Below are 16,045 nucleotides of genomic sequence, written 5' to 3' on the forward strand. Positions count from 1 at the left end.
TACGTTAATATCATTGCACGACCATTTCATTCCACTTAAAAAAGATTAATGTTATGAACGAATACAATGGCTTAAAATGTACCTCTTTTGAAGATGACGACAAGGGAAACAAGCAGACCCAGTGCACCGAGTAGTTCAATCATAACTGCAAACTAAGCTAACAACAGATAAAAAAGAAACTTTGCTCAGAAAATAATATGATAAGGTTAGAACACTTCTCTAGGATTGCGGAAGAGCACAAAACTAAAACACACGAGATTTGCAGCTTAATGATACTTTCTTGTATTTAGTAAGCCTTGAAAGAAGAAAGATACTTCTGGTAAAATGCGATTCAGATGATTTATCATTTCTCTATGCAATACTTTTACGTCACTATCAGTCACCGATTGTGAAGGGGGCGGAATTTTTCTAACGTCACCAATCTGCTTCTGCTATTAGGCTGAATCACTGTGATTTTTCTGATGCATCATTTTTACTGGCTCACAACTTTCTGAGTCAATTAAGTAATTAAAGTTAATTGCCGCGACCCCTATCTCCTCTCAGTGACGTCGCGGCCTGTTGTGACAACTAGTTTGCATCGTCACGGGCTATCTGTAGCAATATACATGTTATTGATAACAGCATGCAGCAACCGTAAAATGGCTCAAGGTTCAAGAGACAGTTTAGGCTTTCCTCAGGTGAGGTTTCTACCTTACCTGAAAACGCAATATCATGCACAATCATTATTGAATCAGCCTAATATTTCTTGATTTTTTTTTTTTTTTTTTTTGGTAATTCAAAGGCATTTTAGACGCATTGAGAGTCATGTGATAATTTCACAACCATGGGATTTTTAGAAATTTTCAGCCTTCATTTCAGAATTTATGACAAATAACTGAAGGATGATGAATGAATTATTTGGCTATTACCAAAATAATTAGGGCTCGAAAGTAAGTGTAATGTTGGCAAATGTCGAGTTCTTCTGTTGATTTGCAGGTTATTCAGAATGAACACCTAAGATTCAGAGAGTAAAATTGCTAACTCGAGAGCGAAATCGCTAATTGACATATAACGTTACTCGAATGCATGTTTCGACTAAAAGGATGGTATGACCATGGGGATGGGAATGACTGTCCGATGCATTAATTAACATATTTTACTATTAAACGTTTTTGTTTACTTGTATATATTTCAATTAACACAGCTGCTAATTAAAGTATTAATGCACGAAACGTTTTTGTCTGTTTATTAATCTCGCACACATTTACATTTACAAATATTTTTCACTTGATAAGAATTTAAGTTTGCCAAGAAACTGCATTTTTGGTGATCTTTTTTTCATGTGTAAGCAAACAAACCTAAATATTTGCATTGTGAGCGCTATTGATAGAGTTTATATTCCTCCTGCACACATTCATACGGTAGGATTAGTACAAAATGTATTCCAATAAGCATGGATCTTTAAAAATGGAACCAGGATCGAGTGTGATTATATTGTATTATATTCAGGACTATGCAAAAAAGTAAAGTGGGCCAAAAAATATATATTAAAAGGAAGTCGGTAAAAGGAGGAACTAATGGAAATGATGAAAATATGAAAAATCAATCCTAATTTTTTCCTAAATAAATCAATGTTTAAGACTAATCTTAAGAAATGGTCGGCATTGTGATCAGTATTGTGGAAATATATCAAGAAATTATCAGTATGAAATTCTAAGCTTGGCGTTAGTTGCAGGCAGGAAGATAAATCAAAAGAGAAGTATAGGAAGACAAGTTAATATGTTACTTCGTTGTGTTTCTCTCTCTCCCCTGATGGTCAATATAAAAGGATGAATAGTAAAGTCCATGGCAAACACTTTACCACCTAGATGCAATTAGAGAACAATGTTTTGCGATTATCATTTTAATAATGACAAATTACATGAGTAGTGTATCGGTCACTTTAAACAAGATCAAGATATAGATAACATAAGGAAACGCGACACCATTCGGTGATTAGATAAGTGACGTCATGAGTATGGAATCCTTGAATCCCTGAGGACACATCTCTTTGGGACGTCACGTTGTGTCTTTTGGTTCGAGCATGGAATTCTGGGTAATTGTTCACACATGGAATTCTGGGTGATGGTTAGAGTATGGAATTCTGACAAGATTGAGATGTTGATAAGAAAAGAATTAGATAAGTGACGTCACGCTGTGCCTTTGGTTCGATTATGGAATTGTGGGTAATGCTCAGAGCATGGAATTCTGGGATGTAGCGGTATTTGTCAGTGATATGAGATGAGCTTTTTGTTCACTTGTAGCATTATGGGTAATGATTAGAGACTGGAATTCTGGGAGGACATTTGGTCAAATGCTGGGGGTTTTTGGCACGAGTGTGGAACTATGGGAAAATATTTATAAATAGGTACTAGTAGACATTTTCTAAAATAATTAACTACTGGATATCAGTGCTGTCCCCCACCCCAAACACACACACAACACATTTTTTTTTCTTTCACGTTTTTCTTGTCGATAGGTAGTAGTTAGATATTTTCTAAAATAATTAACTACTGGATATCAGTGGTGTCCCCCTCAATCTCTCAAACACTAATTTTTTCTTTCATGTTTGCATTTTATAAAATAATTAATTACTGGAATCTCAGTTTACTGCTTCTATGTCATGTATCATTCTATGCATTAAGGGAAGGGCCACTAGCCAGATCTTAATGCATAGCATCATACATGTCTGGAAGGAGATGTGCTTTGCATTATGGGAAATACTAAGGAAAGTGACTGGATCTTACTCCACCTTTATCACGAGTTGCCTCAGGCCTGAAAGTACTTCAGGAGCTAACTTACCTTACCTATTTGTTTGCTTACTTTGGAAAAAGGACTAAAACCAAGTTTATAAGCTTGCTTGGTATCTATAACGTATAGTATACTCAAGGTAAAAAACTTTTTACTTCTTTCTGTCATCCTCAGATTTTATTTAATAAGGTCACAGTACCTTGTGGCAACTTGTATAGATACAATTGATGAGTTCTGCATTACTTCAATCTTGACATATCAGGGTCTGGCTCTCACTGATGAGACCTTAATAAAGATTGAAACTGGTCTGGATAGTGGTCCTTCCTTTAATGCATATCATCACACATGTCCACAAGGAGATGTGCTTTTCATTATGAGAGATACTAAGGAAAGAAACCAGATCTTACTCCACCTTTACCACAAGTTGCCTCAGACATGAAAATACTTCAGCCACAAACTTGACTTACAACTTGTTTGCTTAGTTGGGAAAAAGGATTACAACTAAGTTCATAAAATTGCTTGGTATCTTTAACATATATTACACCCAAGGTAAAAAATGTTCTACATTAATTACTAGATATTAGTTTTCCCAACTGTTTTTTCCTTTTGTTCCCTGCAATAATGATAACACATGGCAGTAGGATTTGGTGATTTTAGTCTGTGTGATATTTCATATCTACATCCGATAAGAACAGATAGGGATGACAGTGATATTCCATCCCCATTCCTTCAAGCTTACTCCTGTTTGGGTCTTAGTGCCAGAATTGTATTAAGGATTTCATTCATTCATTCATTCAACTTCAAGGCCCACCTCTCCTAATTGGGTTGTGGGGGGAGCAGCTGCAAGAGGAACTTCCAATGGTCATGATCCTCGGCAACCAAGCTCAAGTGTTCTGGTGGGAATCCAAAACGTGTCCACCCAAGGTTTTGGATATAATCTATCCAGCAAGTCCTTGGCCTTCCATATGGCCTCCCACATTCTGGCTTGGCAAAGAGGGCCTGCTGAGGAGCCTCTCTTGTGGCATTTTGACCAGGTGCCTGTACCAACGTAACTGTGATCTCTCAATACGGTGAAGCAATGGTTGAGTATTGAGGGTTTCCCGAATTGCAGAGGTTTTGACTCTGTCGAGTTTTGTCAGCCCCACAACCCCTCGAAGGAACCGCATTTCAGCCGGTTGGATTCGTGTCCGCATTATTTCGGTCATTACCCAACTTCATGACCATAGATGAGGATGGGGACATAGACTGCATTGGACAGCCAGCTTTGCCTTCTGGCTTAACTTCCACTTCAATACTACCAAACGGCCAAGCTCCCAAAATATTGCGCTTGCTGAGCTAATCAGAGTATCTAGCTCTACTTCCAAATTTCCATCAGTCGTGAATATGGACCCTAGGTATTTAAACTTCTTCACCTGCCTCAGTGGGATTCCACTCATATGCAGAGTGCATTGGGATGGTTGTCTTAAGACCACAACTGTTTCAGTTTTGGCCACACTGATCTTCATTCTGGCTTCTGCACAAACAGCTACAAAGCTATCCAAGGTCCATTGGAGGTCATCTGCAGAAGAGCAGATGACCTTCAGACAGCAGTTCTGAACAGCTCCCACTCCTTCTCAGCATCTGCAGTATGCTTGGAAATCTCTTTGAACCTGAAGGAAATGTCACCTGCAAAATTCTTCCTCACGGCCTCCTTTTCCAGTGCCTTGCATTTGTCACAGTATAGCTGCTTAGGCCTAACAGCGTTGATGGTAGCATCTGGTTTCTGAAGCCGTAGAGTGCAGGCAACAAGGTGGTGGTCAGTTGACAGTTCTGCCCCTCTCCTCACACGAAGGTCGAGCACTGAGGAAAATAGGTCTACTGAGATTATAAAGAAGCTACATGTTCCAAATCTGACACACTCACAGCCTCGGTTGTGCTTATCAATTGGCGAATGCCAACGGAGATGTGAAAGGTTCACACTTTGTTTACCCTGACAGCAAACTTCGCGCATTCATACAGGGACCTGATGGCAGCTAATAGTTGGCCTTCCACTCCATACTCCTGTACTATTTGCCAAAGCTTATCCCGAGAACCCAGCCATATGCCTTCTCCATTCTTGGCATATTCCCAATATTTCTCAAAGACTTGCCTTAAGGTGAAGATTTTGTCAATTCTGCTTCTACAGACGAAAGCCACATTGTTTTTCCTGGAACTTTGACTCAACTATGCTCCTGCACCTTCCTTTCCAAGCACCTAGCATATACTTTCTTAGGCAGACTGAGCAGAGAGAGAGAGAGAGAGAGAGAGAGAGAGAGAGAGAGATGCCATGATATTTGCTGCTATCTCTCTGGTCTCCCTTATTGAAGACAAATGTTATTATGCCTGTCTGCCATGTCTGCCATTGGTGCTCGCCCAAATATCCAAGCAGCCTGACACACTCAAGTCAGCCAGAGAACCCCATCTCGATTTAAGGCTTTTAGCATTTGGGCCGAATTTCATTATCACCTGCAGCACTGCCCGCCGGTTTTATCTATTTCATTGCTAAGTGGACCTCTTCTGCTCTGAGACTAGTCATCACCCCAATCTGCACCTCTTGGGTGTCCACAACTGCTGGGCCAAATGGGTTAAGAAGGCTCTCAAAGTATTCCCTCCATCTGTGGAGGATATCATTCTCGGTTGTTAAAAGTGCACCATCAGAGGCCTTAATTGCCTTTGCTGTGCACGATTTCCTCCCTCGAAGGCGGCGGATGGTCTGCCAGAATACTTTGTTTGCATTTGCGTAGGAGGAGCCTAATCTTTCTCCAAAGAATTCCCAAGTCTTCTGCTGCTCTTTACTAACTCATCAGCAACATATCTCACCATGCCAGAAACGCATTTCAGGTGACCTCACCATAAGCCATGTTAGGTAGGCCTCCTTAATTGCCCAGACAGCTTTTTAGACCTCTTGGTTCCACCAAAGTTATCCTTTTCTCACTGCCTGTGGCCATTCTGAGCCACTTTCTGCCACAGCATGAATGTGCACAGGCAGTGACAGCAGTTCTGATCAGCTCCCACTCCTCCTCAGCATCTGCGGCATGCTTGGGAATCTCTTTGAACCTAAAGGAAATGTCACCTGCAAAATTCTTCCTCACAGCCTCCTATTCTAGTGCCTTGCATTTGTCACAGTATAGCTGCTTAGCCTAACAGCATTCAGAACGACTTCAGAAACCAGATGGCAGCATCTGGTTTCTGAAGTCGTACAGTACAGTACAGACAACAAGGTGGTGGTCAGTTGACAGTTCTGCCCCTCTCCTCACACAAACGTTCAGAACTGCGGAAAATAGGTCTACTGAGATTATAAAGCAGTCAATCAGAGACCATTGTATAAGTGTACCAGGTTGGTGTGTTATGGACGTGTTGGTTATGCACGTGTTGGTGCTGGAAGAAGGCATTCATTATGAACGAGCAGTTAGTACAGCAGAAGTCCAATAATTTGAATTCATTTGAATGAAGGTCAGGGTCTCCCTTTCAACCACACCCCTCCATGTCTGGTCATGTGTTCCAACATGTGCATTGAAGTCACCCATTAGCAATACTGATTACATGTCTGCCACCCTTTCAAAAGCAGCATCCATTTCATCTAAGAAGGCAGAGTATTCTGACTCCAGATTAGGTGCCAAGTGGTTTTTCATCTGGAGCCTTAACAGACATACCCGTCCCCCCAACTGGATCAAACATTGTCGGGCTCATCCCAGATATGTAGGTCCTGCCTGCGCAAACATTGTCGGGCTCACAACAGAGTAAACGATACACTGGAACTTTCGACCTCATCCAGGTCGAAAGTTCCAGAGCCTCTACTCTTGGTTGAAGAAAGCCTGACTAAATCTAGTTGGTAGCGCTTGGCTTCCTCGACTACTTCCTTCTCCATTTTTTCTTACTTTGTGACATCATAGGGCAAAGCTTATCTCTGTGCCTCGAATAGTTTTCTATGTAATTTATGCTTATTATGTTATATATTTTTCCAAAACAAATAAAGTAATTATTTATTATTGTTTCAACTGAACATTAGGTGTGATAATATACTTTTCATATTAAATCTTCTGCTACAAATTCCAAAAAAGATAAGATACTCATTCTTATCTGAGGGGCAACAGTCATTTGTGTCTATAGAAAATCAGTCAAAGAAGGGGAGCGGTCTCCTTTCCATCTTTGCGGTGTTTGCCATATTCTTGTTGGTAAAGTGCTGTCTCTCCTGTAAAATCACCATTAAACTTGTTTGCGAGGTTCTGTTATATTTCACACTATTGTGAACGGATGGAACTATGAATTGATAGTTTGCAATGGTAAAAATGTTTTGCATGCGCAATTAAATTACAAAAATCTTTATGTTTCCAATATTCGTTTTAATACGCTATTAACAGAATATTGCTAGTATTATATTGTAACTGTAATTCTAATGATGGGTTACGTTTCTTGAAGTATTTGAAGGTTGCCATGAACAAATAAGACTAATAATTCACTGTTCGGATTTTCAAAAAAGTTCTGATTAGTTTGTGACAAGAAGTTTGACACTGTGAAATGAAATAAGATTTCAATTCTATCCAAATCAAATAAGACTTAGACATTTCATAGTACTGTGCGACAAAATGTTTTGTACTCAATGTCTTCAAACTCACAAATTCCTTTTGGTTTTCTACTCTTACTGTAAAAAAATGCAAGACCCATTTTTTTGTTGTGACTTTGTACGAACATTAGTTTCCTTCTCTTCTCATTCCCAAAAATATGTAATTTTGTTATCTGCAGAGTACGATACATTTTTTATCTTCCACAAAAAACGTTTTAAGAGTTTCAGTCATGTGTTAGATTAAAACATCTCCTGTCACTCTCTGTTAAATCACAAATTCTAACAGTCGTACTTTAATTCCAAACTGGTAAACAAATATTCTAGTCTGTTGGAGACATCTACAGATATAGTAACAAAATTGTAAGTTACAGTACAAAATGAATTAAATACTGTATCCATTAAAAAACCTACAATTACGTTATTAGCTATCACCTCTGTTTTGTTTGTTCTGCGTGTGGAATAGTAGTGGTCGTAAAGTTTTGAAATACGTTTCGACTGGCAGCCATCGGATTTTAAACTTTTATCCTGTACAGCTGTGTGAAAAGAAAATATTCCTTCTCTTTATTTTTTGAAAAAGATAGATACACTACTATTTGCAGATGATCAAATAGTATTAGCTACATCAGAAGATGACTTACAAAGATCATTAAAATCATTAAATGATATCTCAAAGCAATATAATATGACAATATCCAAAGAAAAAACAAAAATAATGGCATTCAAAGGAGAAAACCCAATAAGAAGTAAAATAGTGATAGATAATAAAATACTAGAACAAGTAAACACTTTCAGATACTTGGGATGTGATCTATCATACGAAGAAGAAAAAGACATAGACACTAAAATATCAAACTTTGTCAAAGTAAATGGCATAATAAATAATATATTTAAGCCATCCCTCCCTGGTACAAAAACACACTAGAATCAGACTATATAATGTCTTGTCAAAACCAACTCTACTATACGGAAGCAAAATATGGACCATGAAAAGGAAAGATGAAAAACGAATTCAAACAGTAGAAATGAAGTTCCTCAGAAAAACAACTGGATATACCAAGTGGGACCACAAAACAAATAAAGAAATCTTACAATCCCTAAAAATAAAACCAATTAATTACTACATAAGACAGTATAACCAAAAATGGCTAGAACATTTAAATCGAACGGACAACAGCAGACTACCAAAAATATTATACAGATACAAAATAAGTGGAAAAAGAAGAATCGGAAGACCAAGAAAGAGATGACATGAGACCGGAACAGGCCACATGGCCTATATTCCATGTTAGGAAGAAGAAGAAGAAGAAGATATCACTAACTCGTGATGACACTCATCTCCCCTTTACTGAGCAGACATCTTCTGCAGGGTTACAGGAAAATTCATCGAAAAGCGAGTTCATCGAAAGACAATTCATCGAAAAGGCAACTCATCGAATGAACAATTCATCGAAAGACAATTCGTCGAAAATGCAATTCATCGATCATTACCGAAAATTTGAAATTTTCGATAATGTTATGGTAAAAGTAATCCATTAAGAACAAAAACTGAACCATACAGACAGCTTCTTGTACCAACAACTTCTACTAAGTCATTTAAGTCAGAAAGTTTTTGTAATAAAGTACATAATTTGGACACATTATTCCTTTGTCGCCCCGAATATAGCTGAACTGAAAACTGGAACGGTTCGGCATTTTCTTGTGAAAGTTTCAAATAGCGAATCTGAGTAAAATTCATCCCATAATAATTGCTGTATTGAAGTCGCATATTACTACTAGCAACAATAATAATGATGAAGCACGCATAGTTCAGTCGGTAAAAACGAAGCCGTTTAGTTAGAAATACCGGGGTAGTTGGATCCCATTTACGCATACTTTTTATCAGTCCTGTTTTGCTAAAGGTAAGTTAACAGGCATAATATAGATACGGTTGTGCTTTTCTTCCGGAAACAGGCAAATCAGTCCTATGAACAGACATGAAACAGTTATCTGACAAGAAAGACTATAAGAACCATATTGTTCTATAATTTTTCCCTATGAAAGTGACATTGTAATCTCCTTATTCCCGGTTCAGGTTTTGTTCTAAATGGATCAATTTTCTCATAACATTTTCGAAAATTTTAAATTTTCGGTGAACTGTTTTTTCGATGAATTGCATTTGCGACGAATTGTCGTTCGATGAATTGCCTTTTCGATGAATTGTCTTTCGATGAATTGCCTTTTCGATGAACTCTCCGGATACCCTTCTGCAGGTAGGATTGGGTGGGAATTCATGCAGGGAAGGGTGACTTCGCCCTCTCGACTATCCCTTCACCCTCCACCACCTAATCCTGTTTGGTTCCTCCACTCATTACAACCTGGTGATAACTGTAGAAATGGAACAACATATGAAGGTGTTCATTAATTATATATCTAAAACACATTTTCACATAATTATACCATACAACAGACGCTATGACTTGTAATCAAACCAAACAGTCACAAAATGTAAAAACACTTAGAAATAGATTAAGTAAGTCTCATTTACATTCTAACAATATTTGACATATGGATGACAGAATTAGTCATTCAAAACATCAAAAGCCTGTACGAGCATGTAATATTAGAATGACAAATAATCACATAATTCTATCATACAGCAGACGCTTTCACTTTTATTCAAACCACACAATCACTAAATGTAAAAACACTTAAGAATAGATTAACTAAGTCTCATTTAATGGGATTAATGGGGTTCCAGGTTATATGGTGAGTGGTCGGTGTAATTTAGCGCTCGTGTAAAATTGGTGATTTTTGGATTTTTTTGTGTGTTTTTCCTCAGAAAATTGGTTTTATAGTGTATTAGAACGATTTTCGTGTTTGTAGAGTATTTTGTGTGTCTTTATAACATATTTTATTGGGGCTGTCGCCGCTAGAGGGATTCGTAGTGTGTAGTGTTCGTGAAAGCTCCGGATAAGTATTATTTTCAGTTATCGTTGATAAATTTATTTAATATTGCGTAGTTTTGTTTGCCTTGCGTCTCTTAGTGCATCTTTTTGTGTGTTTTTGGTGTGTTATAATTTATAATTTGATAAAATACGTTGCAAGTAAGTATGGCTTCAGTAAGAAGGAAAATGACGGCCAGTAATGATGGTTCGCCATCTTTATCAAAGAACGGTAGTATAAAAGAGATGATTCAGTGTACTAGCTGGGAAATGTACGCTTTGCGGAGTGCGGTCGGAGTGTGGTTAGATGATAATAAAGGAGTGAATGTGTGTAGAAAATGTAGGGAGAATGAGAAATTGAAGAGTATTTCGGATCGTGATTGTGATATTTTTGTCAAACTTCAGAATGATGAAAATAGGGATATGACAAGAAACGGCGAGGTTGTACCAGAGAATTGTGAGAGTGTGAATGTAGAAAGTGTGAATGATAGTATTAATGGTTTTACTGAGAATAAAAAAGATGAGATAGATGCAATGAGTGAGATCGTTTTGTTGAATGGTGCGATACAAAGGACAAAACAGCAGCTAGAGCGTATGAGCAAAATTCGACTGAATAAACCAGCCAATAATAAAAAGTATGGCAGAAAAAATAGACGTATGAGTGTGAACATGAACAAAATGAAGGATAGAGTGCTGTATGGAGACTCGTTAGTACGAGTGTTAGTAGAGGATTTGACAAAATCGTACCAACGTGGTGCGACCATAAAGGATATAACTGAGTCTATTAGAGAGCAAAAGAAAAGGGTGAAAGAAATGATTGTTGTGGCAGGTACGAATGATTTGAAAGGAGATAAAATGGAAATGATAGAAGACCTGAATGAATTGTTTGAGGTAGCAAAAGAAAAGAGTGAGAGAGTTAGAATGATTAGTCTTTTGCCATGGTATGACAGTGAATTGTTTAAAAGGAGGGCCATAATTGCGAATGACTTTATGCGTGGGTTATGTATGACGAGTGGTGTGGAATTTGTGGACGTGTGGAGTGAGTTCGATGGGCGAAAGGATCTATATAAGATGGATGGCTTGCATTTGAATGGATACGGTGTAAGGAGACTTGAAAAAGTGTTGCTGAATGTGGTGGATGTGCAAATTCAGGGAAACTAGATTTGTTAAGGGGGGGGGAGTAGATATACAGTCCTTAGGGAGGCAGTTGAATGTAAGAATGAATATAATATGCTAGAGCAAATAAGGACAACAAACCAGAGTGGGATAGTTAATATAAGGCATCAAAGTAGGGTTGAGGCTAATGGGGGTCTTAAATTCATGTACACTAATACTAGGAGTATTAGGAACAAGAAGGAAGAGTTTTTGGCCATGGTTGGCACTTCCAGACCACAGGTTATTGGTATTAGTGAAATATGGCTGACTGTAGATGATATAGCTAGTGGGATTGAATGTGATGGGTATAGTGTGTTCAGGAATGACAGAGAGAATAAAATGGGGGGAGGAGTATTGTTGATGATAGCTGATGAGCTGCAGCCAAGGAGAATAGAAGTTGAATTGCAGGATAGAGAAAAGAGCACATTTGAGGCCATTTGGTGTGAGATTGTGGCTAGCAGAACAAAATATACAATTGGGTGCTGCTATAGACCAGGTGATGGAAAAGATGCTGGTGACAGTATGCACAAGCAAATAGACGAAATGAGTGGAAGGAGGGTGATTATTATGGGAGATTTCAACTATAGTCGCATTGATTGGAGTGAGGAGAGGACACACGGTAGGAAGGAATTGGATTTTATGCGGTTATTAAGGGATAACTATCTGCGATAGCATATAATGGAAAATACTAGGGGTCAGAGAGTGCTTGACCTAATAATTACATCTGAGGGTTTGGCTGTAACAAATATGACCACATTGAAACCAATCGGTGAGAGTGATCATAGGGTTTTGACTTGGGAGGTGGCTAAAGGTGTAGAATTTTCAATTAAGACAGGGTACATGTGGAATTATCGGGCTGGAAAGTATGACAAGCATAGGAGTTTGATTGGTTCAGTCCCATGACATGTACAACTGCAAGGACTAGAAGTTTATAGTGCATGGGAGGTAGTTAAGAAGTGTTTGCATGAAGCAATGGCGGACTGTATACCTAGAGTCCGAATAATAAAGCAAGTAGGGGTTAAACGGATGAATAACACCATTAAGCTTGAGCTACAGAACAACTATGGAGGGAATTTAAGGAGAAAGGTGACCGGCAGGCACACGAACGGTATAAAGCGCAGGCCAGAAGGGTAACGAGTGTGGTAAGAAAAGCAAAAAAGGATTACGAAAGAACATTGGCCATGCAGGCTAAAGAGAATCCTAAACAGTTTTTTAGATATGTAGCAAGTAAAACCCGGGGCAGAGCTGACTACTACCGGGTGCGTCCCCAGGTGGCGGATCGGGGAACAGCCTTCAGATATGGAGGTTAGCTGCGATATAAGCAGAGCAATCTGGCGAATAAGCAGCCGTGGACCAACAGCGACTGAGCTATCAGGGCGTGGGGGAGCAGAAGCGGTAACTCTGTCTCACTTAAAACCTCACAAAGCCCAATGACAACTCGGTGACATGGCGAGTAGTGCCGCCATTAAATAAGCACCTACTGGGTTTACCGCCCCTGACATTGGGAAGCAGCATTGTCAGTACTGACACAAGGTTGAAGCCAAATGATGACGGAAAAGCTTGTGATCAGAGATTTGCAGATGGCAATATGATTATATTGTGTACGTCTGTAATACTGCGGAGCAGAAAGCAAATGGAGAAACTACTGCTCTACCTTATCTCCAGAACAACCACCATGGCGAGCAAACCCTTACAATTGGCCCCAAGTTCCCGGCGTCCCTTAAATGGGACAGGGGTGCGAAGAATCTCCGGGCTCAAAATGGTGTCCACTTTTAAAATAGCAACTTGGAATGTCAGAACTCTGTATGAAGCTGGCAAATTAAGAAATGCCACAAGAGAAATGAAGAGGCTGGGCATCCGGATTTTGGGAATTTGCGAGACAAGATGGCCAGGATCTGGAAAGTGTCAACAAGATAATATGACAATGTATTACTCTGGGAATGATGAGAATAAACATCGATATGGTGTAGCTGTAATAGTAGATGAAGAAATCAATAAATCAGTAATAAATTGGATTCCATTTTCTGAAAGGATAATGCTGTTACAACTTAAGGGAAACCCCGTTAACATAAATATCATCCAAGCTTATGCACCCACAGCTGACAAAAGTGAAGAAGATGTTGAAGAGTTTTATGAACACCTAAAAGAGATTAAAAACCTAACAAAGAAACATGATATAAACATAGTGATGGGTGACTTCAATGCAAAAGTGGGAAGAGGGGGTGATGGAGAAATTGTTGGCGAACATGGCTTAGGCACCAGAAATGACAGAGGAGATCGCCTAGTCCAATTCTGTCAGGAAGAAGATCTAACAATAGCAAATACCTGGTTTAAACTTCCACCCAGAAGACTGTACACTTGGAAATCACCTCAAGATAACCAACATAATATTGTCAGAAATCAAATTGATTATATACTGATAAATAAAAGATTCCGCAGTAGTATAAAGAGTGCAAAGACTTATCCTGGAGCAGATATCTCATCAGACCACAATCCCATAGTTGCAGAAATACGTCTTAGATTAAAATCAGCTAAAAAATCACAAAAGAAGAAAAAGAAAATTGATGTAGAAAAACTGAAAGACCCGAACATAAATAAAAACGCCAAGTCACAGCTTAACCTACGATTACAACAGATTAACATAGAAGAAAATAAAAGTGTGGAATCTCTTTGGAATAGCTTAAAGAATGCCATCGTAACAACAAGTATTGAAGAAGTAGGTTATGGGAATAATATAAAACAACAGGAATGGATGACAGATGAGATTCTTTCTCTTATTGATACAAGAAGAATGTATAAAAACAAAGACCTAGCCAGGTATACAGAAACACATAACATCATCAAGAAAAAAATAAAAGAAGCCAAGGAAAATTGGATGAAAAATTTATGTACTGAAATTGAACTGCTTCAGAAACAACATGATAATTTCAATCTGTATAAGAAAATCAACGAAATTTCCGGAAAACTGAGGAAAAAGCAAATAGTGTCTCTAAGAGACGAAAATGGAAAAATAGTTCTAGAAGAAGAGAATAAAGCACAGATTTGGATAAAATATGTAACAGAACTTTTCAATGATACTAGACAGAAGCCTATAAATATAAAAGATAACATTCAAGGACCAGCAATCATGAAATGCGAAATAGAGAATGCTATACAAACAAGTAAAACAGGAAAAGCCAGTGGACCAGATGGTGTGCAAACAGAATTTTTAAAATTAATTGAACCAGATAACATCAAACTTCTTGAAAAACTATTTAATAAAATATATGAAAGTGATGAATTTCCATCAGATTGGCTCAAATCTACATTTATCACTATCCCAAAGAAACCCAAAGCGAATTCCTGTGGTGACTTCAGACTTATTAGTCTAATGAGCCAAACATTAAAAATATTTTTGAAAGTAATTCAGAATCGCATTTATAGAAAAAGTGAAGAAACTCTAAGTGAAACACAATTCGGCTTTCGGAATGGTTTTGGTACTAGAGAGGCCCTTTTCTGTACCCAAATATTGATACAAAAATGCATAGAAAAACAGAAATCTGTCTTTATGTGTTTCATAGATTTTGAAAAAGCATTCGACAAAGTCAGACACACCAACTTAATAGAAACCCTTCAACAAATAAGGCTAGACGAACAAGACATAAGACTAATAACAAATCTGTATTGGAATCAGTCAGCTACCGTTCAATTAGACAACATTACCACCAGTGATATTAACATCAAAAGAGGAGTGAGACAAGGATGTGTGCTCTCACCACTCCTGTTCAACATATATGCAGAGGTAATCTTTAAAAAAGCATTGGAAGAATGTACAGAGGGAATCACAATAAATGGAAAAATTGTTAACAACCTACGATATGCAGATGACACCGTGCTAATTGCAGATAACATTATGGATCTCCAAAAACTCGTTGACAGAGTATACATAGAAAGCCAAAGAATGGGAATAAATATAAACATCAACAAGACAAAATACATGATCATCAGCAAACATCCAGTCTCATCAATGAAACTGACACTCAATGGGAAAAATATAGATCAAGTGTCAAGATATAAATATCTTGGTTGCTGGCATAACGAACGGTGGGATCCAGAAATAGATATAAAGACAAGGATTGAAGTTGCACGGCAGTCCTTCATGAAAATGAGAACACTATTCTGCAATAAAGACCTAAACATGGAAGTCAGATGCCGAATGCTGAACTGCTACGTGTGGTCTATTCTGCTCTATGGAGTTGAAACATGGACATTGAAGGCGGCAACCATCAAGAAAATCGAAGCCTTTGAGATGTGGCTATACAGAAGAATGCTAAAGATATCATGGACAGAAAAAATTACCAATGAAGATGTCTTAAAATCCATTGGCAAAGCTAAACATCTTTTACAAATAATCAAGAAACGAAAAACATCATATCTTGGACACATCATGAGAAACAGCAAATACCAACTTCTACAAACTATTTTGGTAGGAAGAATTGATGGCAAAGGAACTAGAGGAAGAAAACGAATATCATGGTTTGACAACATCAAGACGTGGACAGGAAAGAGCAGTGCACAACTGCTCAGATTAACACAAGATCGCAGTTTGTTCGCCAAGATGGTCGCTGACCTTCGATAG

The 16,045-nt window shown here is 38.2% G+C and overlaps 1 protein-coding gene across 3 annotated transcripts in view; it reads right to left on the minus strand.

The window, feature by feature from the left end:
- Window positions 1-16,045, minus strand: part of LOC150093568 (uncharacterized) — a 133,998-nt gene that overhangs the window by 101,212 nt on the left and 16,741 nt on the right. For 2 of the 3 annotated variants that reach the window (XR_016550310.1, XM_090412810.1), the window contains exon 1: window positions 83-405. The exons of the other annotated variant lie outside the window; for it this stretch is intronic. Coding sequence is in view for 1 of the 2 variants with exons in the window: in XM_090412810.1 (XP_090268936.1) it covers window positions 83-143 (61 nt within the window). In the remaining variant the exon portion in view is untranslated. Of the gene's footprint in view, window positions 1-82; window positions 406-16,045 lie in introns of those variants that run through there. 3 annotated transcript variants of the gene reach the window in all.

Source organism: Typopeltis vanoorti, chromosome 23, assembly GCF_054136105.1.
Source record: "Typopeltis vanoorti isolate ZY-2024b chromosome 23, IOZ_Tvanoo_1.0, whole genome shotgun sequence".
NCBI lineage: Eukaryota > Metazoa > Arthropoda > Arachnida > Uropygi > Thelyphonidae > Typopeltis > Typopeltis vanoorti.